Below are 21,613 nucleotides of genomic sequence, written 5' to 3' on the forward strand. Positions count from 1 at the left end.
GGACTTTTTGATTATGTAAAAAGTAAGAAGAATAAATACTTAGGGCACATATACGAGGAAAACGATACGCGTTTCAGCAACTAGTACTCGGAGGTAACAAAGGGCTAGGATGTAAAAAGATGTCATGGATGCGTAATATTCGCCAATAGACAGGAATCCATAGTTAAGAAATGCATCGCAATGCTTCTAAAAACAGAATAATTTAATCCTGACATTATTGACCATCTAACATCTCACCTGACAAGACAATATACGGTAGACGCCCATGCAGAAATGCATGGCAACTTATAAGCAGATCATAACACAGGGCCTACATAATAATATGCTTTCTCAAAATCAATATCGTATGAATATGAAGGTTTGTCTCTTAATTCCTATTTCTATTAACTGAGTTGTGATGCACATATTGTATAATAATAATTTAAATCTAAATTCTAAATAATAAGTAAGATATTTCTAATCGAAACTATTGGTGTTTGTTGTTTGAATTCATAATGTATTGAAAAACTTGCAACACTGTACGCTGCACGATATTCTAAATCCTGACCCACTACTTTGTGCCGGGCAATTTGGGTTGCCTATATAAACTTGAATCGGCGAAATGGGCATAAATGTAAATAATAAAGTTTTGCTGTATTAACGATTGACATATTAAGCGTAGACTCGGCATACTCACCAAAAAAGCGTAAAGCGGAAAGAGCATGGAAACAATCGATCGGTGGTCTATCTATCTCTTTTAACCAAACGATCCCGCGCATGTGACTGACAAAGATGGCTAGACCACACAATCCTATGTCGGCGTTACACCTCGATGCATTGAGTGGCATATCCCTAGCCAAGTCTATCCTTTTATATGTCTCTGGTATTAACCCCTTTAAAAATTCACATTGTAAGGCATGAATGAATCAAATATGTAATAATAAATACCTTTTTGTAGATGTATTTAAAAATGAAACTGAAAAGTTATTACAAAAGTTATTATAAAGAGTGATATGTAGCTATACTGTGGATTGACTAAAATAAAACAACGATTAGATATAAAAAAAAATCACAAATTTTATTAAATTTCGGAAAGTTTTTTCTTAATCATCCACTCGTTTTGCACATTTTATATTTTTAACGTGGTATCAGAGCTGATGGGCAGTATTTCAAAACTTAATACCTACTTTTTGTAAGTATGTATTTAAAACTTTTTACTTTAGAGTAAGTATTTAAACGCCAAGTATTTAAATACTCTATAATTATAAATAAGTACTTGGTATTTAAATGCTCTAAAGTCTAAAGTATTTAAATACCTACAAATAAGTATTTAAATTTTGAAATACGGCCCATTAGCTCCGATACCAAGTTAAAAATACGAAATGTACAAAAAGCGTGAATGATTACGATACAAATTTACCCAAAAACATGGGTACATTTTTAGTATTTAAATACTTGGTATTTAAATACGTTAATACAGCAAAACTTTATTATTATATGCCCATTTCGCCGATTCAAGTTCATATAGGCAACCCAAATTACATGGCACAGAGTAGTGGGTCAGGATTTAGAATCAAGTTATTTTTGTTGCAAAAAAGAAAGGTGGTTATAGACATAGTTATAAATATTGTATAGTGGCTGTTGTTTTGTTCTTTTGGTGCCTTTAAAATTAGGTAAAAGTAGTAAACACAGAATATTTCGTAGTATAACGTAGTTGAAGACTAAATTATTTTAACTATGACGGATGAATCTAAAAATGTTGAAGTTCACAACCATTATCATATTTATCCTAAAATAAATCTGAACTTCCATATCTTTGGAAATAATGGCGTTGGATTCAGGTAAAGTAAAATATGGAATAAATTATATTACTGAATTTATTATAAAATAAAAAGAAATTAATTTTCTATATTATAAGTCTTTTGTATGAAAGTAAGTAGGTAAAAGGAAAAAATAAGTGCAAAATCCAAATTAATTATAATGGGTTCAAAAATTTTCGCTAGCGAGAGATGGCCCTAATGTTAGGTTGAGTACATAATATTACCTTTTCCAGAAAATCCCCCCTTTTAAGTCAATTAATTTGATCCCAGGGTTGCCAGATTGGGGGAATTTCCTCCAAATTTGGGGTATTTTTCTTGTTTGGGGATTTTTTGGGGGTATACACTGAATGGGGGATTTTTTGGAGGAAAATTTTTTCGCATTGGGGTTTTTTGGGGTATAATTTTAAGAACACATGCCATTACTTGGCCGATTTTGAATTTCAAGTTAAACTGTGATTCACAAAAATCTTTGAATATAAATTCATTTACAGTCGATTCTGCCATCTAGTACAAACTACTTAACTTATTTTGTAAAGCATTACAGTTTTCTTCAATAGCGACATAACAAAATTTGGTTTTTGGGCGCTTGATGGTGTTGTTTGGAATTTACTCGTTTCCTGTCGCTGATAATCGAAATAAACACTAGTGGACTGTATGATACTTGTAATTAATTGAAAGAGGTACAAATTACATAAAATACACTTCTTAGTTCGCGTATTCGTCTGTAGTCTGTTTTCTTGTCTTGTCTACACTCTACAGCATTCGTTCCCGAATTCTAGTTTTTAGGTGTCACTGAGGCGCGCGCGGTGTTGCCACCGTTGCCATTTTTTATAAAGGTTAAAAGTCCTAACATAGCCCCCCTTTTGAAGGGCACCTTCAAAAATATATACATAAAATATTGAATAGTAAAATATCTAAATACACAAAAAATAAAACAAACACAAATAATTGTCAATTGTTGATGTCTTCTTGCATTGGTAAAGGACACAAATGTCTTACTGAACGAGTAACTGATCCCTTCATGGTGGTTACTTCTGCTACTCTGGTTTCTCCATCTCTACCTTGACATAACTTAGTGATTCGTCCAGTAATCCATTGACAAGGAGGAACAGAATCATTTTTAATAAGAACCAGGGTTCCTAATCGAATTTTGCTAGCTGGATCCTTCCATTTGTACTGTTGATGTAATTGAGACATATATTGTTTGGAAAATTGACCCCAAAATTGCTGGTACAGCTGCTGCACATGTTGGAATCTGGTTAAGCGACAGCTGGCTATATTGTGAACGTCATACTCTGGCAATGACGTAAGAGGTCTACCAATTAGGAAATGGGAAGGTGTAATAGGAGATAAGTCATTAGGATTATTTGACATGTCAAACAATGGTCGTGAATTTAATATACCTTCTATCTGTACGATAAGGGTGTTAAATTCTTCAAATGTTACATTATTATTAATTAATATTCGTTTCAAATGATGCTTAGTGCTTTTAACAGCTGCTTCCCACAGCCCCCCATGATTAGGTGTATAAGGAGGAATGAAGATCCATTTTATTCGTAGCTCGCTTGTAGCCGTTTCAATAGAATTGTAATTTTTCTGTAAAAAATGTCCTAACTGTTTCAGATAATTGTTGGCTCCTACAAAGGTACTGCCGTTGTCTGAATAAATAGTACTAGGTATACCACGTCGAGCGGTAAATCTTTTTAAACTTGCTAAAAAATTCTTTTTTGTGAGGTCCGACACAACTTCTAAATGGACAGCTTTTGTGCAAAAGCAAATGAATAATGCCAAATAACATTTTAATAGTTTAGCTCCGCGCCCCTTTTTACTAAGAATATTAAAAGGACCTGCATAATCTATACCAGTCACATCAAATGGAAAATTAGGTTTAATTCGATTATTTGGTAGATTTGACATTGGACTTAAAAAGGGTGTAGGATTAAACTTGAAACAAGTCAAACAATTTTTGACAGTTTGTTTTGCTAAGACACGTCCTGCTATAGGCCAGTAACGTTGTCTTACTGATGCAAGCAATAATTGAGGACCTGGATGAAATAGTTGCTTATGTTTATACTCGAAAATTAACTTAGTAAAATAGTGTTTGGATAACAGAAGAATAGGATGTCTAGTATTGAACGATAAATACGTATTGTTGAGTCTTCCACCTACTCGAAGAATTCCTTTATTATCCAAAAATGGAGTTAATGAAGAAAGTCTATTATTTTTTGGAAGTTGCTTGCCCCTTTTGAAAAAGGATAATTCGTCAGCAAATGACTCTAATTGAGCTTGTTTGACGATACTAATATGGGCTTCATCTAATTCTGCAATAGATAGATACATTACCCGTACGTTTATTAGATTTATTTCTTAAATTGTAAATGAAACGTAAACAATAGGCTGTTATTCTTTGAAGTGTAATAAAATCTGAGTATCTAGTGATTAAATCTGACAATTGTACTGATATAACTTGAAACACTTTAGAAGTCTTTTTCAACTCTGTCAGTTCTGAAGTTTTTAACTTAAAATCCACATTAGGCCATTCTGACTGTGGCAATTGCAAAAACAGTGGTCCGTTCCACCAAATTGTATTGGAAATTAGTTTTTCAGGCATAATACCACGAGATGCAATATCTGCTGGGTTACTTGAACTGTTAACATAATTCCAGGTAAATGTGTTGGACAACGATTGAATTTTGGATACTCGATTAGCAACGAAAACTTGTAATTTACTAGGATCCGTATGAATCCAACTTAGTGCTACCTGAGAATCAGACCACATGAAAATAGGAACATTGACTTGAATGGCTTCTGTTACGGTGTTTATTAGTTGTGCACCTAATAAACAAGCACAGAGTTCTAGTTTCGGAATAGTTACAAGTTTGATTGGTGCAACTTTAGTTTTTGAACACAAGAGATTAATGTGATATTGATTTGAATCATCGATGCTTCGAAGGTAAATGCACGCAGCATATGCAGCTTTTGATGCATCACAAAAACAATGAATATCAAGTAAAGTATTCGAGACAACTTTACGAGGAATAGATATCTGATTAAAAATATTAATATTATTTTGAAATTGTAACCAAGTCTGTTGCAAATCCAAAGGGATTGGAGTGTCCCACGAAATATGAAGAGTCCATAATTGCTGAATGAGCATTTTTGCAATAATAATAGACGGGCTTAACAGACCTAGAGGGTCATATATTTGCGCAATATTCGATAGAATATGTCTTTTAGTAAATGGTTCGTGACTACGTAATTTGTTTATGTTAAAGGTAAACGAATCAGAAGAATTTAGCCACTGGACACCTAATGTTTTACAACTATCGTGATCTCCCAAATTTAATACTGAATTTGAGACATCGGATTCTTGAAAATCTGTAATTACTTGCTGATCATTTGAAATCCATTTTCTCAGAATAAAATGAGCTGATTTGAGCATATTGTAAATAGATTTGCATCTTTCTTGTAGTTCGCTTAGATCATTAGATCCTGTTAATAAATCATCAACATACATATCATTTAAAATTGTGCTAGAAGCTAATGGAAACTTGTCTAAATTGTCTTCAGCTAATGTTCTGATACATTTAATTGCTAAATAAGGTGCTGATCTAGTGCCATATGTGACAGTATTCAGTTGATAAATAGAAAATTCTTCATTATTATTTTCACGCCAAAGAATTTGTTGTAAATATTTATGTTCTGGATGTATGAGTATCTGTCTGTACATTTTAGAAATATCTGCTGATACAACATATTTATAAATTCTGAATCTTAGCAAAATGTTTAAAATATCGTTTTGCACTTTAGGACCTACATATTGAAGGTCATTAAGAGAATATCCTGATGAGCTCTGGCAGCTTCCATCAAAGACAGTTCTAAGTTTTGTAGTTAGACTAGACTCTTTTAATATACCATGATGTGGTAAAAAATAGGAATGTTCTGAATTAATAGAAATTTTACTCATATGACCTAGGTTTTCATATTCATGAATAAATTCAAAATAGAGTTGTTTAAAATAGGAATTGGAGAATTTTGATTCTAATGACTTAAATCTTTTAATAGCTGTTTGCTTTGAATCACCTAATAGACTAGGAGAATATTTTAATGGTAATTTTACCACGAATTGTCCATTCTCATTACGAGATGTGTCTTGTTTAAATAAAGATTCGCAAATGAGATCGTCTTGAGACAGAAATTCATTCTTGGTTTGAACATCCTCTAGTTCCCAAAACTTTTTTAATTGATCATCCTCAGGGATGTGTACTTCAACAAAATTGCATACATATTTATCTGAATTAATTGGAACTGTACCTGTTACAACCCAACCTAAATGAGTATTGATTAGTAATGGAAGCTTTTTACCTAATGATATTTTATCTTGCAATATAAGATCCCAAAAAATGTGAGCGCCTAATAACAAGTCAATTTCTTTAGGACAATTGAATTCTGGATCTGCTAAATTAATATTGTGAGGTAATCGAATATTATTCATATCAATAGGATAAGCAGGTAATCTACTTGAAATAACGGGTACTACAAGACATGATATACTAGAATTGAAATCTGAAAATTGTGAAAATATTTTTAATGAACATTTTTTACTAATGTTAGAAGAACGCTGACTAATACCAGTAATTGAACAGTTTGTATCAGTTAATTGTAGTTTTAATTTATTGCAAAAGCGTTCGGTGATTAAATTCATTTGTGCACCGCAATCAAGTAATGCTCGGCACTTATGAAACTTACCATCTTGGTCTTTAATATTACACATAACTGTAGCTAATAAAACTTGACTCTCATTTTTTGCAAAATTTATACTTATTTGCTGTTCTACACCATCATTTCTATGATCAAAAGTACTAGGTGAACTTACTTGATGATTAGTGTCACGAATTGAAACTTCTGCATAATCTTTATGAAGCAACGTGTTATGTTTGTGAGTCTTACAAACAGGACATGGACCAAATTTACAATTTCTCTTATCATGACCACTTAATAAACAATTTTCGCATAATTTAAGTTTTCTAACTTCCCGAAACCTCTCTTCGACTGATAACGCTTTAAAGGTGGGACATTTATAAATTGAATGTTCCTTTCTACAAAAATTACATCGGCTTTTAACCGCAAAGTGCACTAGATTGTTAGATCTGTTATGATACTTATTTGAACTTGAAGACTGTGATTTAGCCGTTTGAGATTCATCCAAACTTTGTAGTATGTCCGTCTTATTTTTTAAAAAATTGATAAAATGTTCTAAAGTAGGCAAATCGTTTGCAACCTTAGTTTCTTTCCATTCGCGTATAGTATTTTTCTGGAACTTGTTGATTAAGATATGTATCATAAATGAATCATATAACTTTTCTTTTGGTACGTCTATACCTTCCAAGGAAGTTAAATGTTTGGATATCTCGTCTAACATATTTCGAAAACTAGCATAATTATAATTATCTTTTTGCATCATGGTTAAATTTAGTAATGATTTAAAGTGGCTGTCTGTTAAAAACTGTTTTTTATCGAACCTATCGCATAATAAATCCCAGGCTTTCTGAAATGGTTGATCTACGCTCTCTAAACCTTCAATACAACTGGCTGCGTACCCTTGCAAAGAAGCCTTCAAGAAATGAAACTTCTGCCCATCACTAAGGGATGCATTATTCGCAATGGTCGCATTGAAGCTATTTTTGAAACTAACCCAAAATTGAAACTCCCCAGAGAACGTTTGCAATTTTATTCTCGGTAATAGGACATTTTGCAGGGGATCACTCACTGCTTTAAATTCACTAGATTGACCTAATTGACCGTATTGTACGTTATTACTGTTTACCGCTACCGGTCTTAAAATGGTTTTTAAATATGCTTGTGCCGCATAAAATCGTTTTTCAAACTCCTCTCTTTCTGAATAGTGCTCCGGTAATTGACCCTCAGAACATTTCTTTTCTATCTCTGTTTGAACTATATCAAAATCATTTAATAAGTTTATATGATTATCATGTCTAAATTGAACATCTTGAATATCAAAGTCACCCTTGTCTTTTGTTTTAGTAATGAATTTCTCTAGCAAAGTTAACTTTTGTTTATTTGTTCCACGAAGTCTAACTAAATCTTTTAAATCGTCTACTACTACTACTTCATTTGAGGTCGCCATCTTAGTAAATAAAATTGATAAAATCGACAAATGGGTACTTATAATTTAACTATGGATTATTATTGAAATTAAATATCAAAACACATATATAATTGTACACAAATATCGCAAACAGAAGGTAATATCATTTAACTAGATTGATATTGATAGAATTGCATAAAATCGTTTATAATTATTGTCAAATAAACCAACGAATTATAAAATGATCGGTTAAGAATGAAATATATAAAAATGGAAGGATCTGACCTTTATTTGCAGTGGTCCTGATGAATAGCTGTCGCTTGTCGCGTACCTTGCTGTACGTACTTCTCTTTCGCTGAATTGGGCCACTGGAAATGACACTAGAACTTGGAACTATTAACTTGGTTAGCGTCTACTAGTTTTTGGCGCTAATATTGCCTCATGCCGGCTAATAGATAATAAATTCGGCTCTTTTGACCAAAATGTTTGGAATTTACTCGTTTCCTGTCGCTGATAATCGAAATAAACACTAGTGGACTGTATGATACTTGTAATTAATTGAAAGAGGTACAAATTACATAAAATACACTTCTTGGTTCGCGTATTCGTCTGTAGTCTGTTTTCTTGTCTTGTCTACACTCTACAGCATTCGTTCCCGAATTCTAGTTTTTAGGTGTCACTGAGGCGCGCGCGGTGTTGCCACCGTTGCCATTTTTTATAAAGGTTAAAAGTCCTAACAGGTGTATTTAAATATTCATAATGGTACCTATGTGAAACACAGAAAATTGTATCTCCAAGTTTAACTTTATTTACTTTTCTAGAATTAACTTTGAAGAAGGTTATATTGCTGGTGTGTTCAATAATACGCAAAATTAATTTAAATTAGTGCGTGTAGACGTGTTTGTAATCTAAAAATATGCCTAAAGAAAAGAGAAAAGGAGTATACCCGAAAATACCGACTTGCTTGGGAATCCGATGCTGAACTTAAAGAAAGGTAATCTGTTTAATAGAATTTTAATGGTGTGGGTCATTAATAATTAATTATTCTATGTATGATGGATTGGTCCTGTATCAGAAGATGACACAAAATCATTTTGTAAGATATAAGATATGTAAATGGCAGATTTACAATATATTGTATAAAATCTACTAAAATTCTACACTGGTAAAATGACCCTTGACAGCCAAAAAAGAAGAAAAAATGACAGATGACAGCCAAAAAAAGAAGAAGAAATGACAGATGACAGCTCAGAAAAAAGAAGAAGAAATGGCAGATGAATTTTGGGGGATTTTTTTAAAAAAATGTCATTTTTGGGGGAATTTGTAGTTCAGGTTGGGGGAATTGTATAAATCGGTCTGGCAACCCTGTTTGATCCTCACCCCAGATTCAGTTTTGTTTTTGAAAGAAAGTTGTACATTACCTATGTTGTACATTATACCTACTTATACAATTATAATAATATAATAGGTATATTTTCCTCAATAGTCAAATGGTGCATATTTTTGTGAATTCCAAAAAGTCTTCCTTTTTTCTAGCTTACATTTTTAAGATATAGCTTTTTGGAGAAAGATTAATATTAGCCTATTTATTTTATACAATATTACACAATTTATACAATAAAAAGGAATGTTTTTTATAACATTTCTCTACAATTTACCTTCTCCAAGTCTCCAAGAAGTGCAAAGAACAAAGTATGCCCTCTATTCAGAAGGGTACATCACAAGAAATATGGGAGACTATTAAACATTGTGTAACAACACAGACATTAATCGTAAAATAGATGAAATCCTTAAAATAATTGAGATCAGAAGAAATCTTTGTCAAATTGGTGTACACAGTGAAAGGAAAAAGCTAGTTTGAGAAATCTGAAATAAAACGAAGGTGTAAGGCTAATAAATAACAATACTGTCACAACAGATTTGAAGAATGAGGGCTGCTTCTTGGACTTTTCTCTTTCATTTTACTCTGTGCTCCCCAGGCATGTTTGAATGTCTGGGATTTCTCCTACTAAGTCTTTGTTCTTAATATGAATCACACATTTCAGAAACCCCACAAGTATGCTGAACATCATTTTTCGTGGTCGACAAAAAACTGATTTGCAATTAACTACTGTTATTTATTACAACTGTAATGAAATGTTTGTGTACATATGAGTGTTTTAACAATGATTTTCTTCATTTTGAATATTCATTTTTTCTTTTTTGCCAATTTTACAAAGAGATTTTGTTGCTGTACTTACGGGGTTTCTGAATTACAGGCTAAAATAAAAAGTATTACTTGCAAAAAACTAAGATGTTTATTGAGTTACATACGTTAAATATGTCGTAAATACAAAATTAGCCAAGAACGCACTGTGGGTCATCTTGTCTACTACTGGCCATCCAAAAATTTCCTCGTAGAAGCTCTGAACATTAATGTCATCTGTTAAGTAAGATTTTATCTTCTGTAGATCTCTCATTTTTTTCACATTAATTGCTATACACCCTTCTGGATATGATGCTGTCTTTGGAAGAATAGATTTTGAGTTGCCGTCTTACTTAACTGATATTCAAACTGTACCTACAGCTGAATCAATAAAATCACGTGCCACAACATAGCCGGGTTTTCTTGAATCATGCGTAAAGTGCATGAAGGATGCAATAGCAAAAGTTTTTTTCATTTCTCTAGTAACGACCATACGAGTCAATTGACAGACAGTTTTGCTTATAGTACTTGGGCCCCCATGACTTATAGTCTATTATCGTATCAGTATGCACTACATAAATAGAAAATTTTTGTCTTTGACTGGCATTCGTTATTAACATAGTCAATTACAGTGTAAATCCGATCTGTTTCTTAATTTTTTGTTTGACTACAGCAAAATATCTATCACATAGAAGAAAACTCTGACCTCTAATGCGGAAATATTGATTGTCTCAAAACGTCCTGTAGATACCATAGTCGAACCATTGTATGGATTTTATTCTGTCCTGTACATCCGTCTGAAAATATGTGCAAAAGTGTCGTGTAGTTTCAGGCAGAACATAATCTATATAATAGTGCATTATTAGTGAACATACATCCTTACAACCTTTTTTTGCAACGCCTTCATGATTTACATAAAACATTGCAGTGCCTGTGTGGAGATCATGAATTTCAAATACATTAGTAGCCAGTTGATGGAGATAAAATTACTCTTGAACTGGAATATTGGGAAGCAATAAATTTTGGAGAACACTAATAAGAAATTTAGTATTTTCCAAGGAGTCTTGCCACTGCGCACAATTCACGTTTTACACCATGTAGTACAGAAACCCCTCAAATGCGGTACTCACGGGATTTCTGCATTACACGGTTAAATACAGTATTGTCTAAATATACTAAATAGTATAACAACGGTGGGGTTTCTTAATTACATGGATGAAATGAGTCTTTTACAACCCATACCCGCCATAACCTAAATTTTCGTTAAAATGTTACTTACGGGGTTTCTGAAATATGTGATTCATAATAATATATGTTTAATGCTCGTTTACCCTGACACTTAGTGGTCTTGCAGTTTCACCCACGTAGAAATTATTGCATTCACAGGGTATTTTGTAGATGCAGTTTTTGGATCTTTCTTGTCTGTTGTTGGGTTTTAACAGGATAGATCTCAGAGTGTTGAGTGTTGGTTGTTTTAAATGCTGTTGTGATTTATTTGTTTCTTATCCGTTTCAATGTTTCTGAAAAATCTGCAACATCCTTCCCCAAATTCCATAAAATGACAAAACCCTGCCTATCTGAAAGACCATATTATTCAGTAGAGTACCCTTATGTACAAATTGTACAAGTATGTAGTATTTTTTATCTATATTTGGATGTCATATGCTGCAGTTTAACTTATTAAACGTATTAGTTACTAAGGTAGATTATGGAATTTGCAATTTATTTAAATTTTACAATAGATTGTTTTTGTTTTGCTTCATTATTTTTTATTTATATTGACGATTTATGGAGTTTTAATAAATTGTGTTTGTTATTGTTTTGTTTTTATGACTCTTTGTAAGCTTTGTCGATAAAATTGTACAATTTTCAATGACAAAAGCATATTTCTATTCTATAAGCCTTTACATAATATTACATATATTATATGGTATGCTTCTTTTCATCAGCATTTTTCAGTGCGTCACAAATGATAGAAAAAAAGGTGTAAGTTCGTGATAATATACATTTATAACATTTATTCTAACATGACATTTTAGTTAAATCTGACAGTTGTCACATTTTATTTGCAATTTGGCATAAAAACAGATCAATTGTGTTTATTGCATTTATAAAATGGTATTTTCTTTGATTTGTATAGTCTTATAAATTGTACAGATTATATTCGTAGATATATTATATACTTAAGTAATTCGTAAAAAAAATTTTTTAATTATAGCGCCATCTATCGACAACTAAAATAAATGTTATAAATGTCTATAATCACAGACGTGCCTTTTTTCTGTCACATACAATTTAATGCGTTAGAAAGAAATCGAAAAACTGTGACGCACTAAAAGATGTTTATGAGAAAAAGAATATTGTTGTTATTTTTGAGTCCCTTCTTGTGAATAACTCTGGAATGCTTGTGGTGTTTTGTTGTTTCTTTTCTCCAATCTTGGGGAATTTCTTGTTTATAAATGAGAATGGGATAGTAATTTTTAATCAAAAACTTTTGTTGGCAGGTTTCTTCTTCCTGAAATAGAAGTTGTGGATGTTGTGGTTGGACTGGTAATTTAAGTATCTGTTGGTGTGTGTTGGTTTTCTGTAGGCTTGGTTGCATATTCTGTGTCTTCTTTAATACTTCAATAAAAGAACACCTAGCATTCAATCCAATAAATTAACAAGGTGTAGACAATGCTTCTTTATTATGCTACTCAACTAATCACATCACAAAAATCAGGCAATTGCTTAAGGTTAAATATTTTTTATGTGGGGGATCCCTTAAATAAAATAATGGGATGGCCTAACTACTATATTATTTATTTATTCTCTTGTTCTACATAAAATAAAAGTACATAAAACAATATCTTTCATTAAACGTGACTTAACCATAAAAAACTCTGAAAACTGGGAATCCCTCATTCCCATCAGGGCCCTGATTCTAAATCAAATTTCGACCAAAAACAAGTCGCTTTCAATATGGCGACGGTTGAAATGCGATTGTGCGAGCCTTGTGGATTTTAGTTGAACTAACGAAGTGACGTCATGAAATAGCGACTATCGAAATTAATAGCGACTTTAAAAAGGGTGTTGATATTATAATTTCGACTGTCGAAATTATTTGACACGGAGGTGAATGAATGGCCAAAAGCGAGGTTAGGTTTAGTTTAGATGTGTTTTGTTTATTTCTTGCAAGGAAAACTAAAGCAAAAGGTATTATAATATAGCTGGGTTTAATTGAAATTTGCTTGTTTTGAGGAATTAGATAGAATAGTATTAAATTAGAAATATAATAATTGAGAATGTCCACAACATGAATCATCAACTCAATGAAAGATGTAAGGTAATAATCTGGGAAAATTAGTAAAAAACAAGGAAAATTAATTACCAGCTATTTTATTGCTGGACATGCTGAAATCAAATCTTAAGATTTCCTATATTAGTAATATAGCTGTGCAAAGTCCACAGAAAGTGTGCTATTTTGTTTATAAACAAATTAGCGCTCCGAAATCTTTTTTTTATTATTATTATTGCTCTATACGCTGTGAGCTCGTACGTAGAGGGGATATTTACAAATTCGCGAACGCCAGTAGTGACAAGTTTGTAAACGTTTACTGGAAATTTGACATAAATGTCAAAGTGACTAATTTAAAATTAAAATTAAAAACATTAATTATAAACAATATTAGTTGGTCAAAGCTGTGGTATATATTTTTACCTTAAATATACTTACGTTTTAAATACTGAATTTAAGTTTTTTTAATGTTCCGTAATATCTAATTATAAATAATCTATTATAATCTTAGCGCCATCTACACGATTATTGTCAAAGTATCCGAAGTAAGAAATTGATATTTTATCAAAAGAACGTCAAAATGATTAGAAAAATCTTAAAAAAATCGATTACAATTTAATTACTTTTTTGCGTTGTACATATTAAGCGATAACAATTAAATAATAAATTTAAAAATTACCGGTAAAAGTTGAATTAGTAACCGCTAGGAGCGACACCAGCGAAGCTCACAGCGTATACGCTCTGAGCTTCGCTGGTGGCGCTCCTAGCGGATTACTGGAATTATCTTTCACCGGTAATTTTTCAATTTATTATTTAATTGTTATCGCTTAACATTTACAACGCAAAAAATTAATTAAATTGTAATCGATTTTTTTAAGATTTTGCTAATCATTTTGACGTTCTATTGATAAAATATGAATTTCTTACTTCGGATACTTTCACAATTATCGTGTAGATGGCGCTAAGATTTTTAGATTAAATTATAATTACATATTACGGAACATTAAAAAAACTTAAATTCAGTATTTAAAACGTAAGTATATTTAAGGTAAAAATATATACCACAGCTTTGACCAACTAATATTTTTTATAATTAATGTTTTTAATTTTAATTTTACATTAATCACTTTGACATTTATGTCAAATTTCCGGTAAACGTTTACAGACTTGCCACTACTGGCGCTCGAGAATTTGTAAATATCCCCTCTACGTACGAGCTCACAGCGGATAACTCCGAAAATTTTAACTTTAAACCAAAACACTCACATAAAAATTGACAGTAATTTAATTCTGCACATTGATAATTTATTCCAATTTCCTTCGACGGAAATTTTCCTCGGAAAATTCGGGTTTTCCAAACAAAATCTTTAATTTTCAACTAAAATTTGACGGAAGTAATTATTTATCAATAATTAAATAATTTAGTGACAGTGACATAAATCTTTTTGTTATGAGTGTCTTGAAGATATGAAAATTTGTATGTACAAAGAGGACCGGAATTAAAAGGTATCTAATGGTTCAAAGATTAAAATTCTGTTGTTTATAACTCTGTCGCAAATTCCGGTCAAATTTGACCGGTTATACCTGGAATCAGTCCTCGCAATTCAATTTGTTTTTCTTCGAAAAGGACACAGCCCTTTTCAACAGCGTTAACTTAATTTAATTTAATCTAATATTTTCTGAGGGGTTCTATTTGTTTATAAGCCAAAAAATTGTTTCTTTATAACATTCCTGAGACCGCTCAAATGGTCCAATTTCAATCCTGTAAGGTACGTTGAATAGGTATAGTGCTTTTTTATACGAAAATCATAGTTATTCTGGTGTATCATAATCTTTCTGGTTATTATTTCGACCGAAATTTTTTAATTAACATTTTAATTATTGCTAAACTATTGGTTAGATTGTCGCCGGTCTCCTGATATACAGAGAGGGGCTAAATTCATTTTCTCTAAAATGGACGATTTTAGAGAAAAATCCCGAAACAGGTCGATTTTTATTTTTAAATTAAATTTTTTTGGCATATATTTCAAACTAGTGATGACGTAATCGATTATTTTTTAAATAGGAATAGGGGTTCGTGTTGTAGCTCATTTACAAAGGCGTTCAATTCTCTATTCAGTATTATAAACATTAATATCATTATTTATACAGGGTGGCCAAAAAATTTTTTGAATTAAATTAATTGACGCAAGAAGAACAATGCATGTAATTTATTTAACTCAAAATACATTCTATTGCTGTCAGAAAATAGAAAAAAATGTTTATTTTGAAAATAAACATTGCTTTTAGCTTAAATTAAATGTTCAAACTGCCAATAGGTAGGAGGGAGGCTGTTTGTGATTTAATTTAAGCGAAAAGAAATGTTTATTTGTGAAATAAATCTTTTTTTCTATTTTCTGACAGCAGTACAATGTATTTTGAGTTAAATAAATTACATACATTCTTCTTTTTGCCCCAATTAATTTAATTCAAAAATTATTTTTTGGCAACCCTGTATAAATAAATAATGATATTAATGTTTATATTACTGAATAGAGAATTGAACGCCCTTTCAAATGACCTACCACACGACCCCTATTCCCATTAACAAAATTATCGATTACGTCATCACGCTCAGATGGATGACGTCACTAGTATGAAATATATGCCAAAAAATTGTAATTTAAAAATAAAAATCGACCTCTATCGGGATTTTGCTCCAAAATCGTCCGTTTTAAATAAATGAATTTATTCCATAATTTATCCCCTCTGTATAATCTACTATAATAAATCTTTCATGTCATCAATTTATTTAATTATTGATAAATAATTAGGTACTTCCCTAAAATTTTAATTGAAAATTGCAGATTTTTTGGGAAACCTCGGATTTTCTGAGTAAAATTTTTGTTGAAGGAAATCGGAAAAAAATAACTTTGTGCAGAACTAAATTACGGTGAATTTTTATTAAAGTGTTTTTGGCTCAAAGGAAAAATCTTAGGAGTTACAGAGCATGCACTAATTGAAAAAAAAAAGAAGATTTAGGAGTGCTAATTTGTTTATAAATAAAATAACACACTTTCTGCGGACTTGTCATACCCCATATTATTACTAATATATGCAATCTTAAGATTAGATTTTAGCAATAAAAGAGCTGGTAAATAATTTTTCCCAAAAATGGCATTTTTTCGATAATTTTCCCAGACTATCAACAAATTCCAATAAACAGGAGCGCCAACCCAAATTCTGAGCAGTGTCAACATGATAAGATTAATGTCCCCAGTTGTACCTAATATCGAAATGAATAAGAATCGCTATTGGGACCGTGCAAGTTCGGCAAAGCGACCCCTATTTCTACGCTCTATATTAAATTCGCACTTTTAATTATGTTGGCCAATTATATTAGTCCTGGTTACTGGATAATTGTCAAGGCCATAGTCCAAAAAAATAATAAGAAGAAAAAATAAGATTCAGGTTATGTTATGAAAACGTCAACAATTGTATGTAGTAAATAAAATTAGTTATTAAAAAGGCAGTACTGCAAGCAAAATAAAATTAATTAAATTTACCTTTATATAATAATTGCATATCATATCAATATTGTGGAGCAATATATAATTTTTCTGCTTCATTGACAGAAGGTATGAAATATACGTCAATTTGACAATTTCAATTGACAATATGAATTATTTAAGATAGTTGCAATATTTCTCCGCGACTCGCGCAGGGTCGTTTCTCGTTTCCCCTTCCAAGTACTTGCACACCTCGAATACTCTGCGGCTGTCATGGCGGTGTCGAAATGAAATAGAATCAGGGCCCAGAATTAGCGACAACTGGCATTCTTCTTTTTCTAAAAATGTCCCTGTATTCGTAATGCCACAGAATACGACCTCTACATTTAATAATTTTTATAATTTTAACAATTTTATTTAATAACAAAAAATTCTTTCTTCGTAGCATGCCCGCCGAGCAGTTCATTAAACCAATGCTAAACAATTTACCGAGTTCAGAAACGGTCACAAAAGCTCTAAAAGATGGATCTAGTATTGTAGCTTCTGGGAGTAGTTCTTCGTATAATTGGTTACGTGGAAATACAGGATACATAACAAATACTGTGAAAAGCGGATCTGGTATGATAGCTTCTGGTACTTCTGCATCATATAATTGGTTATTCAAAGGTTCCAAATAGTAAAGTGTGATTAATAGATGTATTGAGATAGCTTTGGTTACTACTCTTATCCAAAAAATTATGTGACCAGGTATCATAAAGATTTTAATGATGTGATAACAATGATTTTATGTAGAAAAAAAACAGCTATCTTTTATATTGTTTTTTGATATATTACATACTACGTTAGCATAATATCGGGGATTTTTCTTTTATTAATATTTTAAAATGAAATAAATTAATATTTTGCTTTTCATATGTTTTATTTTTACAAAATCCACTTCCTCGATTGTAAAACTTTTTATTCAACAGAATTGTAAACCACCCCATGCAAAAGAATGTTATTACACCACTCTAGAGAAACAAATACATGACAAAATATTACAGGTGATCGTTGTAAATAAAAATTACCGAAATAATGGAAAATAGGCTACTTAAGCTCCATACATAAAAAGGGGAACAAAAAAAGACCCTAATAATATAGAGTATAGAGGAATATGCGTCGCACCTTCTGTTGATATATTGTACGAGAAATCATTAAAGAAAGGATGGAGAAACAGCTGCTGACTTCAGAAGAGTGGTGTTCGTCTTTTCTTCTTCTTTTTGTGTAGACATGACTGTCTGTTTTTTCAATGTGCCTTCAGTAAGTTGCTGTTCCATCGTTTTCGTGGTCTTCCCACTGATCGTCTTCATATTTCGAACCGTCTGGTCTGTCCTGACTACTCTATTTGGTGTCATTCGGCTTATTTGGTTATTCCATTCTACTCTTATGTTTCTTACCCAGTGGGGTAAGACGCTAAGATACGGGACAGAGCTTCTAGCTCTGTCTCTTACTGTCTTACCACCAATTTTTCGAAGGGTTTTCATCTCTGCTTTTTCTAGCATTATTTTTTTTCTCTGTGTATCACGTCGTGTTTTTTTGCCTTTCATTTCTTCCGGAAGAGAATCCCGGTTTACGTCCCGGAAGAAACAGTAATTCAACTCTAAATTGCGCATTGTTTTCGTGGACCTCCAAAAGACCTGTGATAGTGTACCAGACAACAACCTGTGGAAGCAATGGAAAATTACTAAGTAAATAAACATAACAAATACCACAAAATCACTTTACGGAGACCATTAATACAGAATAAAAGTCGGGCACAACTACTCAGGATCGTTTAAAGTCGATAAAAGACTTCGACAACCTTAATTAAGCTTTATATAGATGAAACACTAAAAACTAGAACAAGAAATTTGGACAACTGGGAGTAAAAATTGACGACAACTAGATCCATAGCCTTTTTTGTCAAATATCAAATAACATAAGGTGAATAACAACTCAATAAAACAAACTAGAATATAAATACTAGAAATGGACTGACAAATAATAAAATGACAAAACTAGTCCAATATTGTCAACTTTTATTTACTTTACTTGCGTACAGCTGTGAAACTTAATAACGGTATGCGGCATAATAAACAGTACTGAAACGTGTATGCCTCAAATTAGTATTACGCCAGAGAAATAAGGCAAAAATATACCATGTTTGGGACACTTTAGCAGCCAGGTTGCAAATGGGTTTTTGGGTACTATATATCTAATACATTATAAATACAAAAATGCCCGTCACAGTTCGGACGAGAATTTTAGTTATTAACAAATAAGTGTCAAAAATGGCAGTTTTTTCGTTTAAATCGCCACAGGTAAAAATAGGGTAATTAAATATCTTATTTACTATAGTATCCTTCTTTTAATAGGTGAGCAAAGGTTTAAAATGACAGTTTTTGAATTTTAGTCCGATCATTTGATGCTTCGAAAATTTTAAAATAAAACTAAAATTTCGAAAATAAAAAATTTGATATAACTTTTGCAAAAATTACCTGAAGACTTTCATGTTGCATGAAAAGTTGAGTCAAACAGTCTAGTCTATATAATGCACAAAAATTTTTAAGACGATACGTCGATTAGTTTAAATTTTATGTAATTTGTTTATCCCAAAGATCTTTTTTTCTGCAATGTTATTGTTTAGAAAATAATAATGATATAGCAATTCTGTGGAAACCACGTGAAAGAAGAATGGTTTTTCAAAGTATTTAAAAAAAATCATCAAAAAGTCATTTTTATCATTCCGAAAACATTTTACCAAAGTATAGTCATTTTTGGATTATAAACAATTTGAATAACTTTGTTAATATTGACCTAGACTAAAACTTCTTTGGGATTTTAAAAGCTGATATGTTTACATGAATTTAAAAAAAAATCTTTTCGCCTAGGTTAATTACGGTCAAAGTTAGCCACTTTTTGAAGTTATACTTCTTTAGGCGCGATTGAGATTGAGGGTGAATTTATATTGATCTGCGCGCATGCGCACACCGACAGTTTGGTATTAGTCTTTATACGGGCTCTGATTGGGTGTTGAAATGATCTGTCAATAATTGTTCAATATGGAGGTTATCGGTAAACAAAAATGTTGTATAATATATATTAGTTTTTATTGTTGTGAGGACAGAAATAAAATCAAATTTATAATTATAGTGACTTTTTAAATAGTTTTAAAAAGCCACAGGTACGTAATTCTAAATGTTTCAGTTGTATTCCAATAAAAAATTATCTTTATACCTATTTGGAAAATGTAAAAAAAATAATGTACTTACCTAGTACTTGCGATTGAGGTATACCCCTAGTAGGCAATGCTTTAATTTACATAATCTGATTACGAACAAACTTTCTACAAATTTTCATTTAATGTATCGTTTTCTTACTCTATATATTGTTGTATTTTAATTCGACAAAAATCAAACTAATAAAAATTCATATAAACAAAATGTCAAAAAGTTGTTCAGTTTGTGTATATTCCCACATGACGTATACGCGAAGGTGGTGCAGTTTGAAATCGCTTCGACTCTCGTACGGCGGGATACACGGGAAGTAGGTTCAAGCCCAATGCAAGTTATATCATTTTTTTTATAGATTTTATGATTGTAAGTATATTATTATATAATTTTTTTCAGAAAATACGTATTTAATTAAAATTTTTGGCAACAATTATTGTTCAGAAATCATTTGTGGCATTTTTCAATGTGTTTGTGTGTGTTTTATTTTTTTAATTTTTGGTATTGTTTTAATAAAAATTTTTGGAAAGTAGTAGAGAAACTGTTTAAAGTATATTGATTTCGTTGAAATCATATAATAGAAGTATAACTTCTTACGTGCGTACAAAGTACATACATTCTTTTTTTTTATTTAATTTACAGCTATTTTGTTTATAACAATTAAGCAACCTAACAAGCGCCATTTTGAAGTTCAAGGTATTTAGTTTATCTGTAGAAGTTTGAGTAAACTTTAAACTTCAACAAAGTGGTAAATAAAGGTTTAAAAATTACGTCCTGAAGAAATCGATTCGTGGTCGGTGGAGGCGAATTATTAAAATCCATGTAATCAAAAAATGAAATTGATTCTTCAAACATATGCTGCAATTAATATCTCCGGAGTTTGTTGATGGATTTTGATCATCATTTTTTTAATTTGTATGTAACTCGTAGTCTTATAGAGTACGTTATGTACACATATCCCCACCTAACATTACAAAATGTTAGGGGGAACCCGCTTATCACTCAGTGATATGAAAAATAGATTATGACCGATTCTAAGACCTACAGAATATACATATATAATTTCATAAAAATTGGTCAAGCGGTATCGGAGGAGTATGGCAACTGACACGGTTACAGGAGAATTTTATAGATAAAAAAATATATAGATGGCTATTAAAAAATAGGGGTTGGTGATAGAAAAGTGGCAATTAAAGGTTGTATGTATTTTTTAATTCTACACCATATAAAATTAAGGTAGACAGTTTTGTCCAAAAAAATGTCAGGGGGCAACCCTTCTTATAAATTATGGGTATGAAAAATGGATTAAAACCTATTCCTAGTCCTACAGGATATACGTGTAAAATTTCTTAAAAATCGATCAAGCCGTTTTGGAGGAGTATGGTAACTAATACTGTTACAGGAGAATTTTATGTATATCGAAGTAACTGAATTACATAATAAAAGTGGCTAACTTTGACCACAATTAAACTAGGAGAAAAGTTTTTTTTGAAAATTCTTATAAAAT

At 31.4% G+C, this 21,613-nt stretch overlaps 2 protein-coding genes across 2 annotated transcripts in view; one reads left to right on the plus strand and one right to left on the minus strand.

The window, feature by feature from the left end:
* The window catches only part of LOC114329586 (laminin subunit alpha), a 192,193-nt gene that overhangs the window by 140,086 nt on the left and 30,494 nt on the right, over nucleotides 1–21,613 (minus strand). The gene's annotated exons all lie outside the window — the stretch shown is intronic.
* LOC114329596 (uncharacterized) lies at nucleotides 1,552–17,768 on the plus strand. The gene is made up of 2 exons (XM_028278760.2): nucleotides 1,552–1,820; nucleotides 17,304–17,768. Exons 1-2 carry the CDS (start codon nucleotides 1,717–1,719, stop codon nucleotides 17,533–17,535), a joined length of 336 nt encoding a protein of 111 aa, XP_028134561.1. The 5' UTR covers nucleotides 1,552–1,716; the 3' UTR covers nucleotides 17,536–17,768.

The sequence above is a fragment of the Diabrotica virgifera genome, chromosome 5 (genome assembly GCF_917563875.1).
Source record: "Diabrotica virgifera virgifera chromosome 5, PGI_DIABVI_V3a".
NCBI classification, from domain to species: domain Eukaryota; kingdom Metazoa; phylum Arthropoda; class Insecta; order Coleoptera; family Chrysomelidae; genus Diabrotica; species Diabrotica virgifera.

Bases quoted from the DNA above. Each gene is read 5' to 3' on its own strand.
- LOC114329596 (XM_028278760.2), top strand. From the start codon at position 1,717: ATGACGGATGAATCTAAAAATGTTGAAGTTCACAACCATTATCATATT. The intron at 1,821-17,303 runs GTAAAGTAAAAT...CTTTCTTCGTAG, and splicing joins AATAATGGCGTTGGATTCAG to CATGCCCGCCGAGCAGTTCA.